Source organism: Prionailurus bengalensis, chromosome A1 (genome assembly GCF_016509475.1).
Source record: "Prionailurus bengalensis isolate Pbe53 chromosome A1, Fcat_Pben_1.1_paternal_pri, whole genome shotgun sequence".
Classification (NCBI taxonomy): domain Eukaryota; kingdom Metazoa; phylum Chordata; class Mammalia; order Carnivora; family Felidae; genus Prionailurus; species Prionailurus bengalensis.
Genome location: NC_057343.1, coordinates 2,345,417 through 2,370,492, shown reverse-complemented (window position 1 = coordinate 2,370,492; position 25,076 = coordinate 2,345,417). Strand labels below are relative to the sequence as shown.

Below are 25,076 nucleotides of genomic sequence, written 5' to 3'. Positions count from 1 at the left end.
AAAACGTTGCTGAAAATGTGTTTATGATTACCATAATATGTCTTTATACTGGTAGGACGTTGTGTTATGTTAGAAAATGAAAATTTTGTGGTCAAGCGTACTTTTCTTTTTGCCTTAATGGCCAGCATGCTTAATCGAATGTATTGTTCTGTTATCATATAATGTATATCTTATACCTATTATATGATTCTTTTTTTAATGTTTGTTTTTGAGAGAGAGAGAGAGAGAGAGACTGAGTGTGAGTGGGAGAGGGGCAGAGAGCAGAGGAGACACAAAGCAGGCTCCAGGCTCTGAGCTGTCTGCACAGAGCACAACACAGGGTTCAAACTCGGGTGCCGTGAGATCACGACCTGAGCCGAAGTCGGACACTTAACCAACTGAGCCATCCAGGCACCCCTACATATTATATGATTCTTTAACATATTTATATAATGCCTTAGAACAAATGCTGTTATAATAGCACATATGGAATGTTGCACAGTATCTGTCTACCTTATAAATTTTGTTTAGGACACTTTGTTTCAATTCATTTAGTCAGACAGAGCTGCATTTTTATTTAGCTGACCGAACTAAGGCAGGAGGCACAGAAGTGGATGAAGGATGTGCTAAGATTGGCAATTTCTTTTTTAACCTCATTTGCGGGCTTTGCAATGGAAATATAGGAAAGTTTGCTAAAAAGCCAGCCCAGACAGCAGTGAAGGAGGGGGCTGTCCAAATCCTCAAGACCTACAACATAAATTTTTAGCCCTTTCTCCAAAGACTAGACATAATAAGCATGCTATCTACTGCCCTTCTGTTTCTCATAAATCCAAGTTAGACAGATACACAGAGCTGAACTAAATATGACATTAAAGTATTTTATAAAGTTATCTGCCCACCACCATCACCTCTCTGACCTTAAACTCCTGTTATTCTCTTCTTAGCTCTCCTTTCCAGCCACACGGCCACCTTGCTTCCCATCAGACACAACAAACCTGTCCCATCTAGGGCCTTTACACTGGATGTTCCCTTTGCCTGCAACACGTTGTCCAGATATCTCTTTGTTAATCCCTTCCCTTTTTGCTAAAATTACCTTCTCAATGAAGAACTGTAGTCTCACACACACACACACACACACACACACACACACACACCCATTCATTCTGCTGCACTTTTAATCCCTCTTACCTTGTTCAGGTTTTTCTCATAACACTTATCATGATCTAATGTATACTATATCTAATTTACTTATTTTCTAGGTTTACTGTCTGTCTTCCACCCCTAGAATGCCTGTTCCCTGTGAGCAGGGATTTTTGTCTCTTGTGCTCAGTGACACAGACCAAATGCCCAGAAAAGTACTTGACGTATAGCAGGTGTTCATTAACAAGAGAAGAGATTAGGTAAGCAGTTAGATACACAAGAAAGAGAATTGAACCAAAAGTGTAAATTTAAGACTTTTCAGTAAATTAGTGTTATTTAAAACTAAGAGATTAACTAACATGGATTAAAGACCTAAATGTGAGACCCGAAGCCATAAAACTCCTAAAAGAAAACATAGGTGATAAACTTTTGGACGTCGGTCTTAACAATATTGTTTTGGATCTGTCTCCTCAGGCAAAGACAACAAAAATAATAATGAACAGTTGGAACCACAGCAAACTAAAAAGCTTTTGCGTGGCAGGGAAACTATCGACAAAATGAAAAGACAACCTACTGAGTGGGGAAGATATTTGCAAATGATGTATCTGATAACAGGCTAATATCCAAAGTATATAAATATCTCATACAACTCAACACCAAAAAGCCCAATCTGATTTGAAAATGGGTCGAGGGTCAGAATAGACACTTAAAAAAAAGAAAACCGTATGGCCAACAGACACATGTGATGCTCAACATCACTTATCACCAGAGAAATGCAAATCAAAACCACAGTGACATAGCACGTTACACCTGTCAGAATGGTTAGTGTCAAAAAGGTAAGAAATGTAAGTGTTCACGGGAAGGATGTAGAGAAGAGGGATCCCTTGTGCACTATCGGTAGGAATGCAAATTGGTACAGCCACTATGGAAAACAGTATGGTGTTACTCAAAACATTAAAAGTAGAAATACCATATGATCCAGTAATTTCGCTTCTGGATATTTACCTGAAGAAAATGAAAACACCAATTTGAAAAAGTATATGCACCCCTGTGTTCGTAGCGGCATCATTTACAACTGCCAAGATACGGAAGCAACCCACATGTCCATCAGTGGATGAATGGATAGTGATGCAGTGTATCTTGGGAACATAGCATAATGTGTAAACCTGTCAAGTCGCTATGTGGTACACTTGAAACTAATGTAACATTGTGTGTCAACTATACTCAAATAAAAAAGGCGGGGGGAGCCTATGATATATCTTTATACGCAGTGGAATATTACTTAGCCATAAAAAATGAAATCCTGCAATTTGCAATCTTACAACATTGATGGACCTAGAAGGTGTTAGGCTAAGTGACATAAGCCAGAGAAAGACAAGTACCAAATGATTTCACTTATATGTGGAATCTAAAAACCAAAACAAGTGAGGGGTGCCTCGGTGGCTCAGTCAGTTTAGCATCTGACTTTGGCTCAGGTCATGATCTCGCAGTTCATGAATTCAAGCCCCGCGTCGGGCTCTGTGCTGACAGCTCGGAGCCTGGAGCCTGCTTCGGATTCTGTGTCTCCCTCTCTCTCTGCTCCTCGCCCACTCATGCTCTGTCTCTCTCTCAAAAATAAATAAACATTGAGGGGCGCCTGGGTGGCGCAGTCGGTTAAGCGTCCGACTTCAGCCAGGTCACGATCTCGCGGTCCGTGAGTTCGAGCCCGGCGTCAGGCTCTGGGCTGATGGCTCAGAGCCTGGAGCCCATTTCCGATTCTGTGTCTCCCTCTCTCTCTGCCCCTCCCCCGTTCATGCTCTGTCTCTCTCTGTCCCAAAAATAAATAAACGTTGAAAAAAAATAAAATAAAATAAAATAAAATAAAATAAATAAATAAATAAATAAACATTGAAAAAATTATAAAAATAAAATATTGTAATAACTTTGTATGGTGAAGAATGGTAGCTACCTTTGTGGTCAGAATTTCGTCATGTGTTAAATGTGGAGTCACTATGTTGTACATGTGACACTAATAATAGTATTGATTGCCAGCTATACTTCAGTTAAAAAACAAGTAAATGAATGGATTGAACATTGGATTTGGCAACATGAGGGTTTATTGGTGGCTTTTCATAGGTGCAGTTTTGTGCAGTGGTGTGAAAAAAAGCCTAGCTAGAGTTGCTTTTAATGGGAATGGGAAAAGAGAAAGTGGAAAAAAACGAAAATAGACGGTGAGGGGTTTCGCATAAAAGGAAAGAGAAGTTTGAAGCAGTAGATGGCAGTGGAAGTGAGATCAAGAGAGGATTTTTTTTTAAGACAGGAAAAACAAAAGTTTATACATTGACAGATGAGAGAGGAAAACTTGACAGTGCAGCAAAGAGAGAGTTTCCAGGACAAAGTCTTTGAGAAAGTAGGAGGGGAAAGAGCCTAATAACACCGCGGAAGCTTGGCCTTGGAAAAGGCACGCTGCATGGTGGGAGCTCGTGCAAGTTCTGTTTCTCTTTCTCGGTGAATCAAGAATCCAGGTCATCGGCTGAGAGTGAAGAACGGGGTGGGGTGTTGGAGATTTGCCAGAGTTGTCTTCTAAAACAAACAGGTTTGATCGTAAGGATTGAGAAATGTAACATGATCGCCAATAGCCTTATTGCAATCCCAGTGGAGGTCACTACTTACGAATTTTAAGTGAGTCTAATCAACGTGATTGTAGTTACTTTTCTCCATGTTCACTGGACAAGTGTTGGGACGGAAAACGCAGGGAGTTGGCTCTGACCAGGGTTGGGGTCGGCCAAGAGCATGTGGCAACGTGAAATAGAAGCAAGGAAATGATTGCACTGGTCGGACGTGGAAACTGAGCCAGGTGGGAAATTACAACACCAGCAGGCAAAAGGAACAATGCAACGGTGGCGGCATCAAACAGATCGTAGGGCCCAGGGGCTCCAGGCATGGATGGAGTCGGCATACGGAGACGGAAAGAGAGCAGCACACTTGAGAGCACGCGCGCTGAGTTGGGACGCTGCCGCTGCCCCCTGGACGTAGTGGGTCTCCCAGCCTCGATTGCCTCGTCACTGAAACGGGAATGCTGGCAGCACCTCCCTTCAAGGGTGAAGATTCGGTAACGTGATACAAGTAGAGCACTGAGTTCTGGCACGTGGGGGGCTCTGAAATTTTAGCCACTTCCTGTAATTGTTACTCTTATTAGGGAAGATGCAAAGCATTGGGGCAGTTGTTGTGTCTGCGTTCTCGGAGTGTGAAGGATTTTAATTCTTTCATTCTTTTCCATATCTTTTAAAGATTTTACAACAAGCATTATTCCCAAAATTGGGGCGGCGGGGGGCACAATAAGTATTTTTAGTTGTAACTCTGCTTAAGTTTAAGTGGTTAAAAACTGAAAACCAAACACTAATGAATTTATGTAGCTTTGGAAAACCAAAAGTGTCTGGGCTAAGGTAATAGAGTGCATTTTACCGTGAGAACTCTTTCCCAAGAGAAGGCAGGTATTTGTATCTCTTGTTTATGCAGCTACAGTTTATAATAATTATTGGTAATAATATTGGAGGGAAATCAGTGCTGCTGCTACCCCATAAAAAATATCTGTTCCACCACTTGTTGGACTGATTTTATCTTAATTCTTAAAAAAGTTTTTCCCACAACCAGAAGCCTTTTTATAATATAAATCCCCTTAAGAATAAAGTCACAGCTTGGGGCGCCTGGGTGGCGCAGTCGGTTAAGCGTCCGACTTCAGCCAGGTCACGATCTCGCGGTCCGTGAGTTCGAGCCCCGCGTCAGGCTCAGGGCTGATGGCTCAGATCCTGGAGCCTGTTTCAGATTCTGTGTCTCCCTCTCTCTCTGCCCCTCCCCCGTTCATGCTCTGTCTCTCTCTGTCCCAAAAATAAATAAACGTTGAAAAAAAAAAAAAATTTAAAAAAAAAAAAGAATAAAGTCACAGCTTAATCCTCTATTACTAAAAGCCAAGTGTAAACAAAAAGGAGTCACAGAAGAGATGTCAGGGAGTGTCTGGGAAGAGAGGAGTAAGGCCAGTAGTAGAAAGATACCACAGGAAGCTTGCCCCATACTGGTCCTGACTGTTCCTTACCTCCATATATTGAGGGCCTTTGTATATACTTACAACATAGGGGCGCCTGGGTGGCGCAGTCGGTTAAGCGTCCGACTTCAGCCAGGTCACGATCTCGCGGTCCGGGAGTTCGAGCCCCGCGTCGGGCTCTGGGCTGATGGCTCAGAGCCTGGAGCCTGTTTCCGATTCTGTGTCTCCCTCTCTCTCTGCCCCTCCCCCGTTCATGCTCTGTCTCTCTCTGTCCCAAAAATTAAAAAAATAAACGTTAAAAAAAATATTATACTTACAACATAGACTATTTGCAAATAAATAAACCAAATTCAGCTTAACCTGTTGGCAGTTTATTGTGGTGCATGTGCCAGGGTTGCTTGTGTGAGCCCATGTCTTTGTGTATTTATCTTGGACTTTTGAAATTCCACAAATGGATCTTAAATTTTAAAATGGCTATAGTTAAAATATATAGTTCTTGGGGCACCTGGATGGCTCAGTCGGTTGAGCGTCTGACTTCGGCTCAGGTCATGATCTCACGGTCTGTGAGTTTGAACCCCGCCTAGGGGCCTGCTTCGGATTTTGGGTCTCCCTCTCTCTCTGCCCTTCCCCCACTCATGCTCTGTCAAAGAGATCTCTCTCTCTCTCTCTCTCTAACATAAATAAACATTAAAAAAAATTAAAATATATATATATATATAGTTTTTATTTTTGCCACTATCATAGGTATTGATTTGGGGCTAGTCTCTGAGATCGTTTTCAACTCTATCAAATTAGGTGCAATTTCATTCTTTCTAATCAAATGCGATAACAGGATTTTCCAAACTTGCTTCGTAATACATTCACGTGGAGCACTTGTTAAAAATCTCAAGCTCTTTCCGGCCTCCCCTGATGATGTTGATTCTGAAGGTCTGGGATAGGGCTGTGGGATCAATCAGTAATACTTTCTCCCTCTCTCTACTTACCTTTGTTATATTCCTGATCTACTTCCTGTCTCTATGAATTTGCCTGTTCTGGATGCCTCTTATGAGTGGAATCATACGGTATTTGTCCTTTTGTGTCTGACTCCTTTCAGTTAGCATAATGTTCTCAAGACTCGTTATGTTACAGCATATATTACTTCGTTTCTTAAACGGCTGAACATATTCTAGTTTATGGACATACTGTTCCTGTTTTGTCATCTGTCACTTGGTGGTGGTTTCAACTTTTTGGTCACCGCAGATAAGCAAACACTTCCCTGACATTCGCGTGCAGGGTTTTGCGTGAACGTGTTCCCACTTCTCGTGGGTGTACACTTAGGAGCGGAATGCTGGGTCGTGTGGTGATTCTGTCGAGCTTTTTGAGGAACGGCCAAACTCTTCCCCCGAGTCCGCACCGTTTCTACATTCCCGCTAGCAGCGTGTGAGGGTTCCATCTCTCTACACCCTCCCCCAAACTTGTTATTTTCCAGTGTTTGTTTTTTTATGATCGCCATCCTAGTGCGCGTGAAGTGTTATCTTGTGGTACCAATTTGCATTTTCCTGATGAACGGTCATATCGAGCATCTATTTGTGTACGTACGTGTTGGCCACTGGAACATCTTCTTTGGGAAAATATCCTCATATTTTTTACCCATTTTTACCGGGCTTATTTAGGTTTTTATTATGGAGTTGTAAGAGTTCTTTATGTATTCTGAATACTAGACCGTTACCAGATAAATTATTTCCAGTAACGTTCTCCCGTCTTGGAGGCTGTCTTTTCCCTTTTTTGATAGTCTCCTTTGACACACAGGGTCTTAATCTTGATGAAGTCCAGTTGATTCATTTTCTTTCCTTTAGTTGCTTGTTTGGTTTTTTAAATTATTTTTAAATATTTGTTTTTGAGAGAGAGGGAGAGAGAGAGCGCGCATGAGCAGGGGAAGGACAGAGAGAGAGGGAGACACAGAATGAGAAGCAGGCTCCAGGCTCCGAGCTGTCAGCACAGAGTCCAATGCAGGGCTCGAACCCACGAACCGCGAGATCATGACCTGGGCCGAAGTCGACACAACCTCCTGAGCCACCCAGGCTCCCCTTGGTTGCTTGTGCTGTAGGTGTCCGTTAAAGAATCTGTGAGCTAATCTGGGTTCATGAAGAATTTCACCTCTTGTAAAAGTTCGTATAGTTTTAGTTCTTCTGTTTAGATCTATGATCCATTGAGTTAACTTTTGTATATGGTAAGAGGTAGGGGCCATATGCATCCTTTTGCATTTGAGTATCCATCCAGTTGTCCCAGCACCATTTGTTGAAAAGGTCGTTTCCCTAAAGAAGTCTTTGCACCAGCTTCTTTCATTTTCAGTGAAAAAAGTAGGGATGTTCTTCCGGAAATGTTTCATCATTGCTTTTTGAAATGCTCTTGGGTGACTAAAAAGAATTCTATATAGTTGTTTCTACAGGTTTTCTTAAGAGACAATAAGGTTTAGGCTCAGTCACGTCTCCCCACTAATAGAACCTACATTTTATTTTCTGAAGTATTTTTTAACATACTTATTCGTTTTTAAGTAATCTCTACACCCAGCATGGGGCTCGAACTCATGACCCCAAGACCAAGAATCACTTGCTCTTCTCACTGAGCCAGCTAGTTTAGAAGACAAAACTTCTTAGTCTATCTTATGCTTTTCAAATTGACTACAGCTTACCCTTAGTTTCAGTTTATTGGTTGTATTTGAAGTAGGTCTTCGCTAGTACAATTGATCCTTGAACAATATAGGGATTGGGGTGCGTACCCCCATGCAGTCAGAAATCCACATAGAGCTTGCGACTCCCGAGTAACTCAACTACTAATAGCCTTACTGATAATGTAAACAGTTTAATAACATATATTTTGTATGTTACACATATTATACACTGTATTCTTATAATAAAGTAAGGTAGAGAAAAGAAAATGTTAAGAAAATCATAAGGAAGAAAACATACATTCACAGTTCAAACCCATGTACATTCATTGTTGACATAGTCCATTATGATTTCAAGATATTCCAAATTTCCCTTAGTTTCAAGTTTATGCTTCAAATTTCTTGTGTTTAAATACCAGTCTTTGACAGACAATAAAAAGCGTTGACAAGGATGTGGTGAAATTAGAACCCTAACATACTGCTTATGGGAATGTGAACCGGTAAAACTTTGGAAAACAATTCAGCGGTTCCTCAAAACGTTAAACATAGAGTTACTATATGACCCAGCAGTTCCACTCCTAGGTGTACCATCCAAGAAGTAAAAATGTGCCTCTACACAAAAACTTGCCCATGAATGTTCATAGCAACATTATTCACAGTAGCCAAAAACCAGAAACAAACTAAATGCCTACCAACAGATGAATGGATCCGCAAAATATAGCATATTCATACAGTGGAGTATTGTCCAGCTCTTTGAAAAAAGTGAAGTACTGATGCAAGCCGCTACAACATGCATGAACTTAGGGAACGTTATGCTAAATTGAAGAAGACAGCCACAAAAGGCCACGTTTCATATGATCCATTTTTATGAGATGTCCAGAATAGGCAGATCTGTAGGGACAGAAAGTAGATTGGTGGTTGCCTAGGAATGGGGGCGGAGCAGTGACTGCCAGTGGTTTTACATTGTTTTCGGGTGATGTCATGTTCTGAAATTAGATTGTGGTGATTGATGACTATACAACTCTGCGTACACGAAACTATCGAACTATGCAGCCTAAATGGATGGATTTTGTGGTATATGAAATATATCATAATCAAGGTTTACAAAATGCATGTATAAAATGCAATCCTTGTACCCAATTGAAAGTATTAATATTGGGACACCTGGGTGGTTCAGTCGGTTAAGCGTCCGACTTCAGCTCAGGTCATGATCTCATGGTTCGTGGGTTTGAGCCCCGCGTAGGGCTCTGTGCTGACAGCTCAGAGCCTGGAGTGTGCTTTGGATTCTGTGTCTCCCCCTCTCTCTGCCCCTCCCATCTCATGCTCTGTCTCTCTCTCTCTCTCTCTCTCTCTCTCTCTCTCTCTCTCTCAGTGATAAATAAATGTTGAAAAAAAAATTTTTAAGTATTAATATTAAAATTATTAAAGTTTAGAAAACGTAAATGGAGGGGCACTTGGGTGGCTCATTTGGTTAAACCAGCTCTTGCTTTCAGCTCAAGTCATAATCTTCATGGGATCAAGACCCACGTCAGGCTCTGTGCTGACAGCACGGACCCTGCTTGGGATTCTCTCTCTCTGCCCCTCCCCTGAGCGTGTGCACACACATGCTGTCTCTCAAATAAATATTTTTTAAAATAAAACATAAATGGAGACACTAAAATAATAAAAACAAGACCCTAAGTGCTTTTTTAATACCAGAGAACTCCTTGTGGGTCTAACAGATATGTAAATCAAAACATCCATCTAGTGCAATTCTGGTAGAAAAGTGAATTGATTCATAGGAAGTAGCTTGGTTTTTATACGATCAAACATTTTAAAAGCACAGATTGATGATAAATTCATTTTCCAAAAAATAACTGCTGTGTTAGGCTTCTAAGACTCACTAAGAAAAGAAGTCTTATTCTCATTCTTCCAGTTAAACATGAGGTCAGTACCTGTGTAGACCAGGGCTCTAAGTGTAATCTACTCTAACAGCATTTGAACACTATACAAAAGTATCAAATTTTTTCCCATTGGTTGCTCTACACACATAAACATTTCTACCCTGCGCTTTCTTATAAACACATGCACACCTAAAATGGAGCCCAATAAGGAGTCCCTTCGTTGTCAGACTGCATGATGGCAAGTAACTTGAGACCTCCATGCCCCCTGGCTCATCACCAACTCACCCCCAACCAGTGAGTATGCATTTCCCCGTGTGAGAAGAACAGGTTTAAAGCCCACAAGCACTGTGTTGGATGTTGGGATATAGTGGTGAATAAAACAGATAGTGTTATTGTGTTCGTGGAATTTACAGCCTAAGAGTCTGGGTAATAGACTGTCTTCAGTGTTAAAGTTTCAGTGGAGAGGTCAGTGGGGCTAAGAGCGCTCAGGACTTACCAGAGGGTATGAGAAGACTGGATAGAATTTCCTTTAGTGAAGAACACAGCTCAGATTGCACATAGGTGATAAATTGGTCAAGATGCTGTGGCAGATTGTATTTCCAAAAATGGCTGCAACAGTATTTCTGTTCCCATATGGTCTTCCACAGCTTTGCCATCAAGAGGTGGAGCCTGTGTCCCCTCCCCTTGCCTCAATTCACAGAACATGTGTGGAAGTGACAGTATGGCACTTTTGAGGCTAGATCCCAAAATGCCATATGGACATGAAGCCAGTTGCTACGATCACTTTTAATGGTGAAGGGTTGACCGCTTTGCCCCAAAGGCCAAGAACGAGGCAAGGCTGTCCACTCCGCCACTCGTATTCAACACTGTACCGGAAGTCCTAGCCGGTGCCGAAAGGCCAGAAAAAGAAAGGAGACCTACAGGTTTAAAAGGAAGAGCTAACGCTGTCTTTGTTCAGAGACATGATTATCTACGTAGACAATTACAAAAGCATTTACAAATAAAACTACTAAAATAAGTGACTTATCAGGGTCCCAGGATATAGGCTCCCTATACAAAAGTCTGTTGCTTTTCTTTCTTCTAGCAATCTCTGATGCATACATGCTGTTTCTTACACTTTTTCCTACGTGTTCTAGCAAACTACCTGGTCACTTACTCAAAGAGAAGATCAAAGTCTTTAGATAGCAGTTGCCGCGGCTTCCTGCCACCAAAACTACTTGCATGACGCTGCCCCTCTCCTCCCTCCTCATCACAATAGAAGTGACTGGCAGGCTCTTCCTCCCTGTTCCTAGAGCTCCCAACTCTCCGGGCCTCAGTACTGAGCTGATTCATGCTAATCCTTCAGATGTTAATGTCAGCATTTCTCATTTGGAGAAGCTTTCCATATCTTCCCCTCTCCCCTTTAGTTTCTTAGCTGCTGTATTTCCCCCTTTACATCAATTTTTTTTAAGTTTTTTTTTATGTTTATTTATTTTTGAGAGGAAGAGAGACAGAGCACAAGAGGGGGAGGGGCAGAGAAAGAGGGAGACACAGAATCTGAAGCAGGCTCCAGGCTCCGAGCTGTCAGCACAGAGCCCGAAGCGGGGCTTGAACCCACGAACGGTGAGATCATGACCTGAGCCGACGTGGGACGCTCAACCGACTGAGCCACCCAGGTGCCCCTACATCAGCTTTTAAACTGGAATTAAATAATAATTAAATTTAAATAATTTAATTTAATTAAAAATTAAATAATTTGCTGTTTATAACGTAGTTCTTATTATTTCACACTACTTGAGGTTGCAAAAAAAGAGTCACCTTTTTTTCCCTTCAAAACCAGTTTAAATGCATTTGAAGAGCAGTTTGGCAAAGTTGACAAGTAGGCCAGTTTTAGACCTCTCAGGAGATCACCATTTGTCTCCCTCTAGAAGAAATACCAACCAGAGGGTATCTATTCCTGTATTTATTCCAGCAGAAGTAAGCAAGCCACGTGCTCTGTTGCAGGAAAATGACGCCATTTGACTGGCCCTCCTTTTTGTCCTCCAGTTTTCACTTTTTCCGCCTCGGTTTCCATATTAGCCGTGACTGGATTCAAGCAAGTACTGGAGTAACGAATCCTGCCATGTGCTAGTTCTGACATCGATGCCAAGACGTTCCACGTATTCGTGCAAAAGATAACGATGGCAGTGTCTCTGTTGTCTAATTTCTATGTGTCGAAAGCCCACTTACTTCCAGCAGAATGAAGTGGAATTAGATACCATGAATACTGTTTTTACAGTTACAATCATCAAATAACGCCATTTTGGCCAGCGTTTGACCGGTAACGGTACTTAGTGTGTATGAATGCAGTTTTACTTATTTTAAGCATTAAAATGGCTGTTTGCCTGTAACAAGATGTGCTTGTTCCCTATTTTTACTTCAGAAATCCTCTGTAAACGGTGAAGGCCACGTGGTGGAATCTCTAGGAGAAGTGGAGACCTTTAAAAACATTCTACTTCCTGAGCCAGAATTCCATCACGGTGCTTCATAGATCTCCAAGATCTATGCTTTCCCCTGCCAAGAAAAGCCACAATGTATTTTCCATTCTTCATGCTCATATAATGAAACATTACAGTCTCAACTCTAGACCTACCTTTGTTGCTGTTTTCCCCCATTCTGTTATTTCCATATATGACTACATGGGTGTATATGGAATAGCGATGATCTAGTAAGACTGGGTTTTTTATGTGTGTGAAGGTAGAAATAATTAAAGAAAGAAAAGCAGGAATTTTCCCCTCCCTCCAAAAAACAGATCCAAAAAAAAAAAAAAATCAGAAAAACCTGAAGGAAAATTAGATTATTTACAGATGGGTTTTATTCCTTATTCTTAAATAGAAAAATGTGTCCAAATATATTTGGGTTTATTTAATAAATATGTCCTGATGTTATAATTGCTGTCAGAAGAATAAAGGCCATGGCTCATCATACTACAGATCAGACCACGGACCTCTTATTTTGATCTCCGGTCTCCTCGTTGGTACAGCATATGAACAGGTGATATACAAGGGGGCGTACCTGGGCGAGACATCCCCCTGCTGGAGAGACCTGCCAGAGCGTTCTGGGTTTGAAGCACCACAACCCCTTCTCTTACTCAAGGAAAAGTTTATTAAGTTGGAGAAAGAGGAAACAAAAGAGATTAGGCATTCACCCCTGGTAGCTCTGACTTTTTTTCTTTTTTTAATCTAAAAATGAGTTTGATGTAAGAGAGTGATCCCTTTTTGGCAGCTAACATGTCATTTTCTAATTATTGATTCCATTAAAAAATGTTTTTTTACAAGAGATGTTCATTAGGTACACGGTTTCTCCATTTTGTATAATCAAATGCCTATTCAAATACCAAGCAGAACTTGTAATCCACACGAAATAGCCGGTGTTGCTCCTCTAGCCACCTCGTGCTTAATCATTCAGTTCTGTGAAATTTCCTGACATGTTGAGAGTGGTCCATAGGTTCCCAATTACCACTTTAATAGCGCTCAAGGCATCTAACACCAGTTTTTGAAAATCTTGGGTGAGAAACCCTTCATTGCCCATATTGCGACCTATTTCCTTTTGCACATCAGTGGGCCTTATTTGCCTTATTTGCCTTATTTGTAAAATGAAGATTATAATTTTTTAACCACTGAAAGGCAAGGATCTGAATAAGAAGACATTCTGGAATCTTTTCTAATTCTTACTCAGAATTCTTATTCATTGAATAAATATTTAAATGCTAATCACTGGGCTACACTAAGGAAAGGACAGAGATGGAATCTGCCTTGATAGGGTTTGGAATTTAGTTCTTACCTGTGATTCTGGTGTTATATTACCAATATATGATCAATTGGTTCATGACTTTATTGTTGTATTTTTCCATCTAGTACTGAATTTTACTAACTTAGCTGTTGACATCAAGACTTCTAGATGCAGGGAAGCAAATGCTACCTTCTTTCCTCACTTGGTTTCAAGTAGAGCATTTTTTTTAACAGCAAAGACTTTAAAAGACCAAAAAATCTAGCTATGAAACAAATATAAGACCCTTTAGACGTGGTGTTATTACTTAGAAACCATCCATATTGTCATCTTCAAGATGTCATTTATTACTTCCTAGAATACATTTTCAGTTGGGTACAAGGATTAGTCTTTTTGGGGACTAACCTTAATTGTCTAAAAATAAAACTGCCCATAGTAATAAATAAATGTGAATATGACTTTAAAAGCAATATAAAGTAAGTGAATCATGATCAATTTCTTTTTTTAATAGAATATAGCAGAGGCAGATAAAATACACGTATTACATAGTTTTCTGGGGTTTGTTATCAGCATTGTATTACCACACATTCACACAAACCCTTAGGTTTGTAAATTAAATGATAAGTTTTGTCTATTTGATAATCTAATGGTATATTAGCACCTAATATTAGAATCTAGGGTTCTTTGTCATTGGGTAACACATAATAGTTTAAAATTATCCCAGAATAGTAACATCTACGTTTCTAAACATGGTCATAGATGTTTCTAAAAATGAGACCGTCATATTCACAGCTACTGTCTTTATTAATAGTGCAAAGCTAAAATCTTGATGGTTTATTAATGCCAAATGATAGAATTCATCCCCAGTTGAGTTATAGTCCAAATTAAGCATCCCACACTACAGAAAAGGCACGTGTAAAAATATTTATTTTTTTAACCCGTCACCTAAACTTTCATAGACCGTTTCATTGTACTGAGGGAACCTCATAGATAAGATAATCTTGAGAGCAGAAGGGGGAGTTTGTGATGCACACGGCTTATGCAGGAAACAAAGTACTGGAGAACATTTTTCAGTATTCCAGATGTATAAATGACTTGAAGCTGTCATCAGAGTAAGTCTCAACAAAAGAAGCAACTGATTGCTTTAGAATTCTAGTGGGTCAGAGGAAAATGCTGTGAGCAGTAAAAAAGATGGCTAAACACCTGAAAGAATTTTGGGGTGTTTTTTTTGTTTGTTTAATTTTAGAGAGAGAGAGCAGAGGAGAGGGGCAGAAGAAGAGAGGGAAAGAGAGAGAATCTTAAGCAGGCTCCACGCTTGGAGCATGGAGCCCCCAACTCAGAGCTCAGTCCCACGTCCCTGGGATTACGACTTGAGCTGAAATCAAGAGCCAGATGCTCAACCAACTGAGCCACATAGGGACCCCAAGAATTTTAATTCTCTGTGATCCAATTGGAAACTGTTAAAAATAACATTACTTTAGAATGGATAGTCATGTTGGCTAGACTTTTAAATTGACTGAAGAGCTGTAAACTTTAGAGAACTTTTCAGGGTTCAAAAAGGTAGCTTTCTAAAACATAAATGCGTATGTTTTTAATCAGTGAAAGCAAAAAGAATTTTTAAATCATCTCTGGCAAGAATTTATTTATGATACAGACAACTAAGAGAAGTAAAAAAATGGTGATAAGATTTTACATGTCTGAAGTAGGGTGAGTGAAATTGAAAACTAGGTCTTACAAGAACCCACGTATCTTTGTGTTTAGAGTTAGAATTCCTCGGCTCACAACTTTGATATAAGGATATTAGCAAAATTGACAAGTTGTTTTTTTTTTAACAAATATTTAGTTGTTTATTTTGTCTTTTAAATGATTTTCTTTGTTAGTGGAAGTTGAGTTTTACCAAGTAATATGGATACTAAATAATGTTTCTTTTTTGCTATAGGTAAAACTTCAGTGAAGAAGCTGACCAAAAAGGTGAGTAGTATGTGTGGGAGAAAGTTCTTTCTTTATTTCTTTTCATTTGTTTTTTGGTGACATAGAAAATGTACTTTTATAAGTTAAACTTAAAGACTTCAATGTGTATTCAAAGGATATCGAGGATATACTGGCAGGAACCCAACCAGCTTGTCGTGGATCAACCTTTTTTAGAGACCTTGGCGATAAAGGTAATTTTGATTTGTTGTTAAATTTCTGTTTATGTGTTTGGGGTGCCTGGGTGGCTCAGTTGATTGAGTGCCTGACTTTGGCTCAAGTCATGATCTCACGGTTCATGAGTTCAAGCCCCACGTCAGGCTCTGTGGTGACAGCTCGGAGCCTGGAGCCTGCTTCAGATTCTGTGTCTTCCTCTCTCTCTCTGCCCCTTCCCTACTCATGCTCGCTCGCTCTCGCTCTCTCTCTCTCTCTCTCTCTCTCTCAAAAACAAATAAACATTAAAAAAGAAAAAGAATTATTAAAAAAATTTTCTATTTATGTGTTTTATTTAACTGGGGTATTATTAAGGAATTAAGTTGTGAGGTCTGCATACAGTAGAGAATCTACATAGAAAATGTTTTAATACCATGTTCTTTAATAGATGTTTTTTAAATAATAAAATACTCATCAAGTAAGAAATAATTTTCTCAAACTCTCTGAGCGATTACAATTTTAATTAAAGTCTGGGGAGGAGGAACGGGGCCGGGTGTCTGAAGTGAGAAGAGAAGGCCTCAGAGAGATCCAGTGGAATACCAACATTTAAGGCAGTGGAAGAGGAAGCAGTGCCCAAGGAAGAGACTAGGGCAGAGCGATCAAAGACGTGAAAGAGAATCAAGCTGATGTTAACACAGAAGCCAAGAGGAGAAAGTGTTAGGAGAAGAGAAAATTAAGTTCAGACCACTTGAGAGACCTGGGTGTGAACAAAAGGAATTAGAGGGCAGTAGCTGGGGACGGAGACAGACCCAGGGAATGTTGGTTCATGGTAGGCCAAGAGACTTGAGCACGTTTCCTGTTGATGAGAGGGAGAGGTAGGAAATGAGAGAAAGGAAGTATGAGTGGGACAGACTCCTGGAAAATGGGAGAGAAGGGGTTGTCTTCAGAGCACCAATGGGAGGATCAGCGTTCCACAGGGTGCACGGCTTTTCCATCGCACCAGTAAGAAAGGATGTATACAGGTGGGTGTTTCATGCAGATTTTGCAAATTCAGTGGCAAGAACCTGAAGCAGGTTGTTTTGGGTGCCTTTGATTGTTTTTATAAAGTAGGACGTGTGGAGAAAGGAGGTTCAAGGTAGCTTCTGTGATTAGGAAAGAGACCCAACCAGAGAGTCCTAGGAAACCTCAAGGGATCGAAGAAGGGACCTCAGGGGACCGACGGAAGATGGCGTCGGTCGTGAAAGAATAGTCACCAGTCAGTGCAGTGATGGGACGATTCTCCTGCCGGCTACAGGTGGGAGTCGAATTGTTGGACAGCTGTATTAGAGTTAGGGTTTTGCTGAGCGGATGGGTAGGAGAAGGGTCACAGGCTAGGGAATTCAGGCTGTTGAGGGGAAAGAGGTTTTAAGTAATGAGCCATGGAATCTGAGCAAGATAATAGAGAAGAAAGTCGAATTGCAAAAGAAAGGAAAGGGGAGATGAGAAGAAGAAAGCGGAACAGGGAAGTGAGATCTGCCAGTGAGGTTGAAAGCCAGCTCTAGTAGGAGTCTCCGAGCAGAACAGAGCTGGCAGTCAACGAGTAAAGCGCTGAGGTTTACGATTTCAGAGGTGAAACGGTTCTGGGTGATTTCGGGGTTCTAGGTGTAGTCCTGGAATTCGAATCTCAAGAATTAGTTCTCAAGGATGTGAGAGAGCGTGATCAGAGAGATGGACCATGAACCAGCTACTAAAGCCTTGGGTGACTGAGAGATGGGGAGAGGGCACTTGGGTAGATGACCGCTGAAAGGAAGAACAGACCGTGGCCTAGCCGGATGACATTTGCCTCAAAGGAACAGAAATTTTTGTTAAGAGGTTAGAAGAAAAAAGGTCTGGAATTAGCGGTGAGGCGGGAAAAAATGAGTAACCTCCCTTTCAGAAGTCCTTAGCGGAGATCCAGGTTTCAGATAAGGCAAGACCACGCATACAGTGAATGAATAGGTGAAAGATGTTTACCGTGGAGAGAATTTCAGGGCGCAGTAAGAAAATTTGGGTAGGAGTAGAGGAGTGGGAGACTGGTTGAGTCAGGAGAGATGAAGCATAGACCAGCATGCAGATGTGTAAACACAGAGGACAGGCGCCATTTCGGAGGGGTGTGAAGCTGCCGAGGGCAGTTGGAGGTCAGCCGAGAGGTAGGCGGAACCTTAATCTTAGGTGCCTGTAGAGGGTGTGTTAAAGAGTTTAGACCTTATCCTAAGAACCGTGGGCTGCCCTTGAGTTTAAAGTAAGCAAGTGACAGATGAGAGCAATCACTCTGGCAGCTGGCTAGCGAATGGAGTGAGGAGGTTTTGCAATAAGGGTAAGAAGTTGTATGCTGGAGAGGAGGTAATGGAAATGGAGAGAAGAGTGTAGATTTGATAGATATTTTGGTGATATTTGGTGATAGAGCGATGGGCCTTAATGACTGGCTGGATATGAGAGGGAGGAAGAAAAAGGAAACATGTCCGATGCCCAGATTTCTGGTTTAGGCGAATGATTGCGCCATTCGCCAGGATACGTGGATCGTAGGGGAAAGAGCGAAGGGGGGGGGCAGAGAATGAGTCCGGTTTAGGACATAAGGCGTGCAGATTTTCTTATCATCATCGAAAATGGCACTGGAAGCCACGGTGGCAGATGTGACCACGTAGGAAGCACTGAGGGGAGAAGAGGCCCCGAGATAGATCAGGTCAGTTTAATGAACGGGCAGAAGAGGAGGGGCCCTTTAAGCGGCCTGAGAAGGGGTGGACGGCCGGGGGCTCACCCAGGGGAGCGGCCTGGCCGTGCGGTGCCAGAAGTGCTTCCAAACAAATGCACATGCTCAGTAACAACATGAATACCGGAAATATTTACTGAAGGCTTCCTACGTATCACATCGTATGCGTAGCCCTCTACACGTATTACCGTGTTCAGTCCTCAACGTTCCTTTGAGGAAGGTACCTTCGTTTCATACTCCCGTGTTCTAGATGAGCTAATTGAGGCGCAAAGAGGTTACGTACCCTGCCCAAAGTCATAGATGGGGAGTAAAAGCACTTCCTAAATAGCGCTTAGCTTTACTCTCCTATGTATTCAAGTCGAATTTCAGTTCAGTAAGTGTCGGTGGAATATATTTAAATACACCCGTACAAGTTGGCAGAGGACCTGCGTGGTCCTTTTCACGTAAGGACCAGTCTGTGACAGGTAGAAAAAGGGTTCACCTGAAGGGGGCGATGAATGAATAACAGATAACGTTCTCTCCTGTTATCTGAGGAAGGAGTTGGAGAATTAAGCTGTGCGTGTAATTTCCAAGTCAGTCGTTCATGACCCTTTTATTGAGTGCAGAAGACTTGCGACCATTTAGCTCGAGCGATTTACGACATTCCCAAATCAACATTTGTTTTCACTTTGTTTTTGTGTGTCAGCGTTGGTTTTAAAGTAAGTGTAGAATAAGTGTATCACATAACGCTCCATAAGAAGGAAAACAAAATGTGACAAACAGGGGGGCACATTGGCACCCTGACTGCAAGAAGGCAGCAGCAATCAAACTGCTGATTATTAGCGAGTATCGATCCTGCTCGCACGTCAGTGTGTCGGCATCTGGTGAACCGCATAGGCTTTACGTACATTTGACGAGTGCTCCTCGTACGAAACGTGACACCACCCCACCCCAGCCCTCACCTGATTCCTTCCAGCCGGCACCACAACATCCCTATGTACTTCTGTCAAGTGGGAATTTCCTGGGAGGTAGTAGTCTCTGGGTAGTGAATAAGGGTGTATTCTGGACTCGCAGGCTTATATTCAAATTTTTCCTGGTTTTAGGACCTCAGGTAGTTACTTAATCTCTTTCATTCTCATTTTCATCACCTTTAAAACAAGATAGTAATGCCCGCCTTCATGGGTTTGTTGAAAGGGTGTAATTAAGAGGTTTGTAACATTTATAGTATCTGCTACATGGCCGTAAAAACTGACGAAGATCATGGGCTGTGTTTATAACTGATAATACTGGCAGTGTTGTGATTGCTGTATGTTTTCATAAGATTTTAATGTTAACCAGACCTTGGCCTCTTATTAGTGAATTTATAAATTAAAATAAGTAAAACCTTTAAAGTCATAGTTAATAAAGATTTTAGGAGACTGTCGTTAATCTGGCACTTTAGAGTGGTTTCAGGTATAATATTTAAACCCCAAATACTGATATTTAGATCAAAGCTACAGCTTTGAGGTATCCTTTCATGACAGATACTTTCTGAATGCATTTTGAGGCTTGAAGAAAAATATCATATTTACCAGTTGTGAAAACTTGAGTGATGTCTATAGATATAAACTCATTTACTTTAAAATTTTTTTAATGTTTATTTATTTTTGAGAGGCAGAGACAGAGCATGAGCGGGGGGAGGACAGACAGGGAGAGGGAGACACAGAATCTGAAACGGGCTCCACGCTCTGAGCTGTCGGCACACCTTGAATCCACAAACTGTGAGATCATGACCTGAGCTGAAGTCGGACGCTCAACCGACTGAGCCACCCAGGTGCCCCCAAACTAGTTACTTTATATCTGGTTGTATTTTTGCCCTGAAGAAAGGAAGCCAGGGCAGGGGGAAGGCAAATTCCAGAAAAATTCTGACCTTGTGGCAGAATATTAGTCTAAGTAGGAGGTTAATTCAGCATTCGTATAAAGCATTAATACAAATATGTAATTTTAGGAATTAAAAGTTATTCTTAAGGCGAATTCATAAAATAAAAACCGAAGACAGAAAATTTAAGTTATTTTAAGAGAGGGGTGCCTGCGTGGCTCATTCGGTTAAGTGTCCAGTTCTTGATTTCGTCTCAGGTCATTATCTCAAGGTTTGTGAGTTCGATCCCAGCGTTGGGATTCTCTCTCTCTCCCTGTTTCTCTGCCCTGTGCACATGCACGCTCTCTCTCCTCTCTCTCTCAGAATAAATAAATACACTTTAAAAAATTTACCTTAAGAGAAAAGTATCTGAGAGATAAAAGATTAATCTGTAGTACTCACACGAGAGACTCATTTTCAAGGGCCTCAGAAGACACTTCACTCCCGCAGAGAAGGAACCTCCACAGGCCTCATTCCCTGCCATTAACCTGCCCCACTTTGGGGAGTGCCTTAAATGCCGCCTGCTGTTCTGGCCAGACTTCCCTCGCCCGTCGGCTTCCTGCCCATTGGCCATCCTCCTCTGTTAAAGTCATCTCTGGAACCACCGGAGGTCTTGTTCTTTCTCATGTTTTCATTTTGTTACACTGTGCCGTCTCTCATATCTGTAATTAAACCACAACTTCTCTAAGAGGAAGACTCCGTGTGGTCGTTGGCCTAGCATGTTGCCTAAATGTTCTCAGGCACGTAACAGATACTCCTCCAAGATTGCATTCCAGGGGCGCCTGGGTGGCTCAGTCGGTGAAGCATCTGACTTCGGCTCAGGTCACGATCTCTCGGTTTGTGGGTTCGAGCCCCGCGTCGGGCTCAGAGCCTGGAGTCCTCTTCGGATTCTGTGTCTCCTTCCTCTCTGCCCCTCGCCCACTCACAGTGTATCTCCCTCTCCTTCAAAAATAAACAAACATTAAAAGAAATCAAAATTGCATTCCATGCTGATTATATTTCATGCTGATTAATGTTAACATTGACATTGCTGATGACAAATTATTCTGACCTATTTGAGTGAGTCTCTGGAATATTTTTGTTACAAACCTGAGTTAGCCTTTCTGTGAATTGAAAGTGTGAAGACTACATGTATTTAAAACTATTTTCCGGGGCGCCTGGGTGGCGCAGTCGGTTAAGCGTCCGACTTCAGCCAGGTCACGATCTCGCAGTCCGTGAGTTCGAGCCCCGCGTCAGGCTCTGGGCTGATGGCTCAGAGTCTGGAGCCTGTTTCCGATTCTGTGTCTCCCTCTCTCTCTGCCCCTCCCCCGTTCATGCTCTGTCTCTCTCTGTCCCAAAAATAAATAAATGTTGAAAAAAAAAAATTTTTAACTATTTTCCAGTTAAAACTGTTTGGCACTTTATATGGATCTTTTTCCGGTTATAATTGGTATCACTTATTAGCAAAATTAAATCCACTTAGCAGTAACACTGTCATAAATTTTAGAAAGAATACATTGACTTTATCAACACCCGAATAAAAGCATGAAATTATCACCAAGTAATTTTATTTTCTTTTTCATTTAGACACTTTTTTGATGTAAAGTATTTCTAAAATATCCTAGGTGAAATGTTTGCCCCCTGGTAACCAACATTTTATCGGTTTAATGACTCACAGCTATTTTATAGAATGTTTTTCCTTTTCCTGACCTAGATCTTCTCTAAATTGAAGTTATTCACTGTATTACCATATTTTATGTGGTTTATAGTCATTTCAGAGTTCATTACCTATAAAATGAAGTCGCTTAAAGTAAAGAAACCTGATCTTGGCAGCCTTGTGCACAAAACAGGTCTTTTAAGTTGCACTACCTGACTGTAGATTATAAGAACATATGCCTAATATCATATTCTGTGTTCACAATCATGAAGGTAATTATTAAAACTAGTAGAATTCACAATGAAGTATATCCTGTCCTGTGCCCGGAAGAATTCTGTGAATTTTAAACCTTTTGTTCCTTTACATAAAGTAAAGGGGCCGTGCCTCCAAAGCTACCGCCTCTGTCTCGGGCAGCCGACAGGACAGCCGCGTCCTCTCCCCGTCACCGTCACCGTGTGACAGGAGCACTGTTCCCTGTGACGGGAAGGGCCGCCTGCCTCCCGCATTGGTGCCGGGCCTCTTCTGTTGCCTTCCCGAGACTTCTCACCCTGCTGTTACGCCCTCCCCTGCCCCATTCTCTGTCCCGCACTCTGTCGTGCTTTCTTACATAGCGACTTCCGGACATCTCCCATCTTTGAGGAAAAGCCTCCCTCCGGTGACCCTACATCTGCCTCCTGCTCTCTCCATACTTCTCGGCCCTTTTCATAGCCAAGCCCTTTGGGCTGCGTTGTGCTCACTTCCTCACGTGCCAGGCCAGGCATCCTCCTGCCCACTTGGGCCAGCACCCACCCTCCGGCGACACCACTCTCGTCGGGACCATCAGTGACCTCCCTGTTACCGGACCCGGGGAAGATATTCTGCATTCTCGACACCCAGGACCCCGGCAGTACCGATGCTGTTACCTACTCTCACCCCAGGGCTTCTAGGACCCCGTACTTTGTCGTGTTGTTTTCTTACCATCCTACAGGTTCCCTCCTAGGAAACCTTCCGTGAAATTCAGCCGTGAGCCACCTAAACTGGGGAAATCAAACAGGCCCTTCTGATGGGGGGAGTCTGAATGAAGGGGCTGACCTCTGAGTCCTGAGCAAGCAGTGAGAAAGCCCATCTCACAGGAGGGGGTGGAGTTTGAAGGCGAAATGTAAGGATGTCGGAAGGAAGTAGGAGGCTGTTGGGCAGACGAAGGGCAATGTCTTTGAGACCTGAAGTGTGACGCGGGGGTTGAGACTTCAAAGAGCAGTAGGCAGACACCCCTTTTCTTGGTAGAGAGAAGGTCGCGAGTGGTGGCAGTGCTTCCGTAACACGGATTATGATGCAGGCCTGGAAGCAGCGGTGAGGTTTGAAGGGAAGATAGTTATGACGGTTTCCAAAACTGTGTTTACTTACGGTCTTAGTTCTTCAGGCAGGGAAAAAAAAAATCTGTAGGTTTTCTTTATTCTCTTCTTCTTTTGGGGGGAGGGTTTTTTTTTTTAAGTTTTATTCTCTTCTTGAAATTGAGAGCACTGTTCTCCTCATTCAGCCTCTGCTCGCAGCATAAGATGCATGAAGCATTTTCGCATATTGGCAGATGAGGAATTGGAAAAGCATCGTCATGAGAAGTATTCTGTCAGGATTCTCTTAGAGTGTGGCCATTTCCAGAAACCGTGGTTCTGGTCTCCAGGAGAAGGACTGTGAATCTGTGTATCTTTACAGATATATAGAGGACACTGAGGGAGGTGATCGGGAACTTCTTTATTTTCTTTACTTTCAGGCACCTATATGTCTGTATGTCTCTCTCTCCCCCTATATATACATATATATATATATATATATAAACTGTCACTCTCTCTCTCCCCAAATATATATATATATATATATATATATATATATATATATAAAACTGTCAAGGGAGATAAATTCATCAGCCTACTCACACATTTTCCTGTTGGGTAGTTCTCTCTCCCTGTTCCTTACATAGCTGGAGAACTATTTATATTCCCAGAAAGAATAGGGGCATCGTACATTTCCAAGATTTCTAAAAGCATTAAAAGCCAGTATTTCTAGATGGCTGGGGAGAAGGCCCTTCGTGATGGACTGTCAGAAAAGCAAAACGGAAGTCTGTAGCAGAAAGGTTGATATTTTTTCCTTTAGGTAAAGTGCACGAGGATAATAGTGTGAGAAATAGGGGAAAGGAGACAGAGAGAGAGAGAGAGAGAGAGAGAGAGCTTAGGAGGAACCAGAGGAATAAGTGACTGCAAGGATAGACAATATCGATGGCATTCATTTCAAAGTCAGCAAGAAGGAATAAATAATCTGCACTGGGCAGCCGCAGGAGGGGAATGAAACCTAACTTCCTGCCATTGACCCCGGAGCGTATGAAAGCACAGCCTTCGTTAATGAAGGACCGGTAGGGAGATCGGGACTCAGAGTATGACTGAATGATGGCAAGAAGGGTAAGCAGCCGACAGGGAGATGCGCGGCAGGGTTGCGTGCGAAAGGGCAGAGTGAGAGCCGCGAGCTCCCCGTTCCTCCAAACGCTGGCCTCCCTTAGCGTGGGCTTTCCTGTGCCGGCCCGCGTTCCACTCTGACCGCGAGGTCAGGCCCGACCCTTCGCGTTCTCCGTCCCTCCAGCAGCACGTCTGCTGCACGACTCTGGAGCTGGCAAGAGGGCGCCCAGCCCTGGGGACGGAAGGGGTCCGGAGCCTCACCACTCCTGTGTGCCCTTGGAGCTGGTACGTTTCTTTAGTGTCTACTGCATCTGTAAGATGAAGGCAACGGTCTCTGCTTCCACAGTTACGGTGGGAATAACGTCCGTACGGCTTCTCCACCGTGCCTTGAGGTCAAGGCCGGAAAGATCTCTTTTTTATTAGGCAAATCCAAGTGCCACGAGTTCTCTTGGATTCTTTGAAACTCCGTGATCCCAGTTCTCTTGGGACGACCTCTCTTTCTGTCGTCGGTTTCTCCGCCTCCCCCTGGCCACGCAACACTGGTGCTCCCTAGGATCTGTCCGCTTACGGTTCTCCTGCTCCCCTTGGTTTGGCATCCGTGTGTGCCGCTGGGACTCTCAGATCCCAGATCCCCGGCCGTGTCCCCGTCTCCGGCCCAGGCCCCTCTCCTGAGCGCCAGACTTCGGTATCCGAGCCTGCCGCCCGATGCCTGCTCGCGCGTCTCTCAGTTCCCTGGAGTTTCCCGTATTCCAGACCCAACTCATCATCTTCCCCTAAACCCGCACCCTTATTTCTAGTGTCGTTTGGTAGGACTGCTTTTCACCCACCCGGTCGAAACCCAGCAAATCTCTTGGAACCCTTTCTCTCGTTGCCGC

At 42.5% G+C, this 25,076-nt stretch overlaps 1 protein-coding gene across 2 annotated transcripts in view; it reads left to right on the top strand.

Annotated features, from left to right (window-relative positions):
• The window catches only part of MICU2 (mitochondrial calcium uptake 2), a 142,478-nt gene that overhangs the window by 48,477 nt on the left and 68,925 nt on the right, over window positions 1-25,076 (top strand). For both annotated transcript variants that reach the window (XM_043575034.1, XM_043575043.1), the window contains exons 3-4: window positions 15,357-15,388; window positions 15,504-15,579. In XM_043575034.1, coding sequence (XP_043430969.1) covers window positions 15,357-15,388; window positions 15,504-15,579 — 108 coding nt within the window. The remainder of the gene's footprint in view (window positions 1-15,356; window positions 15,389-15,503; window positions 15,580-25,076) is intronic.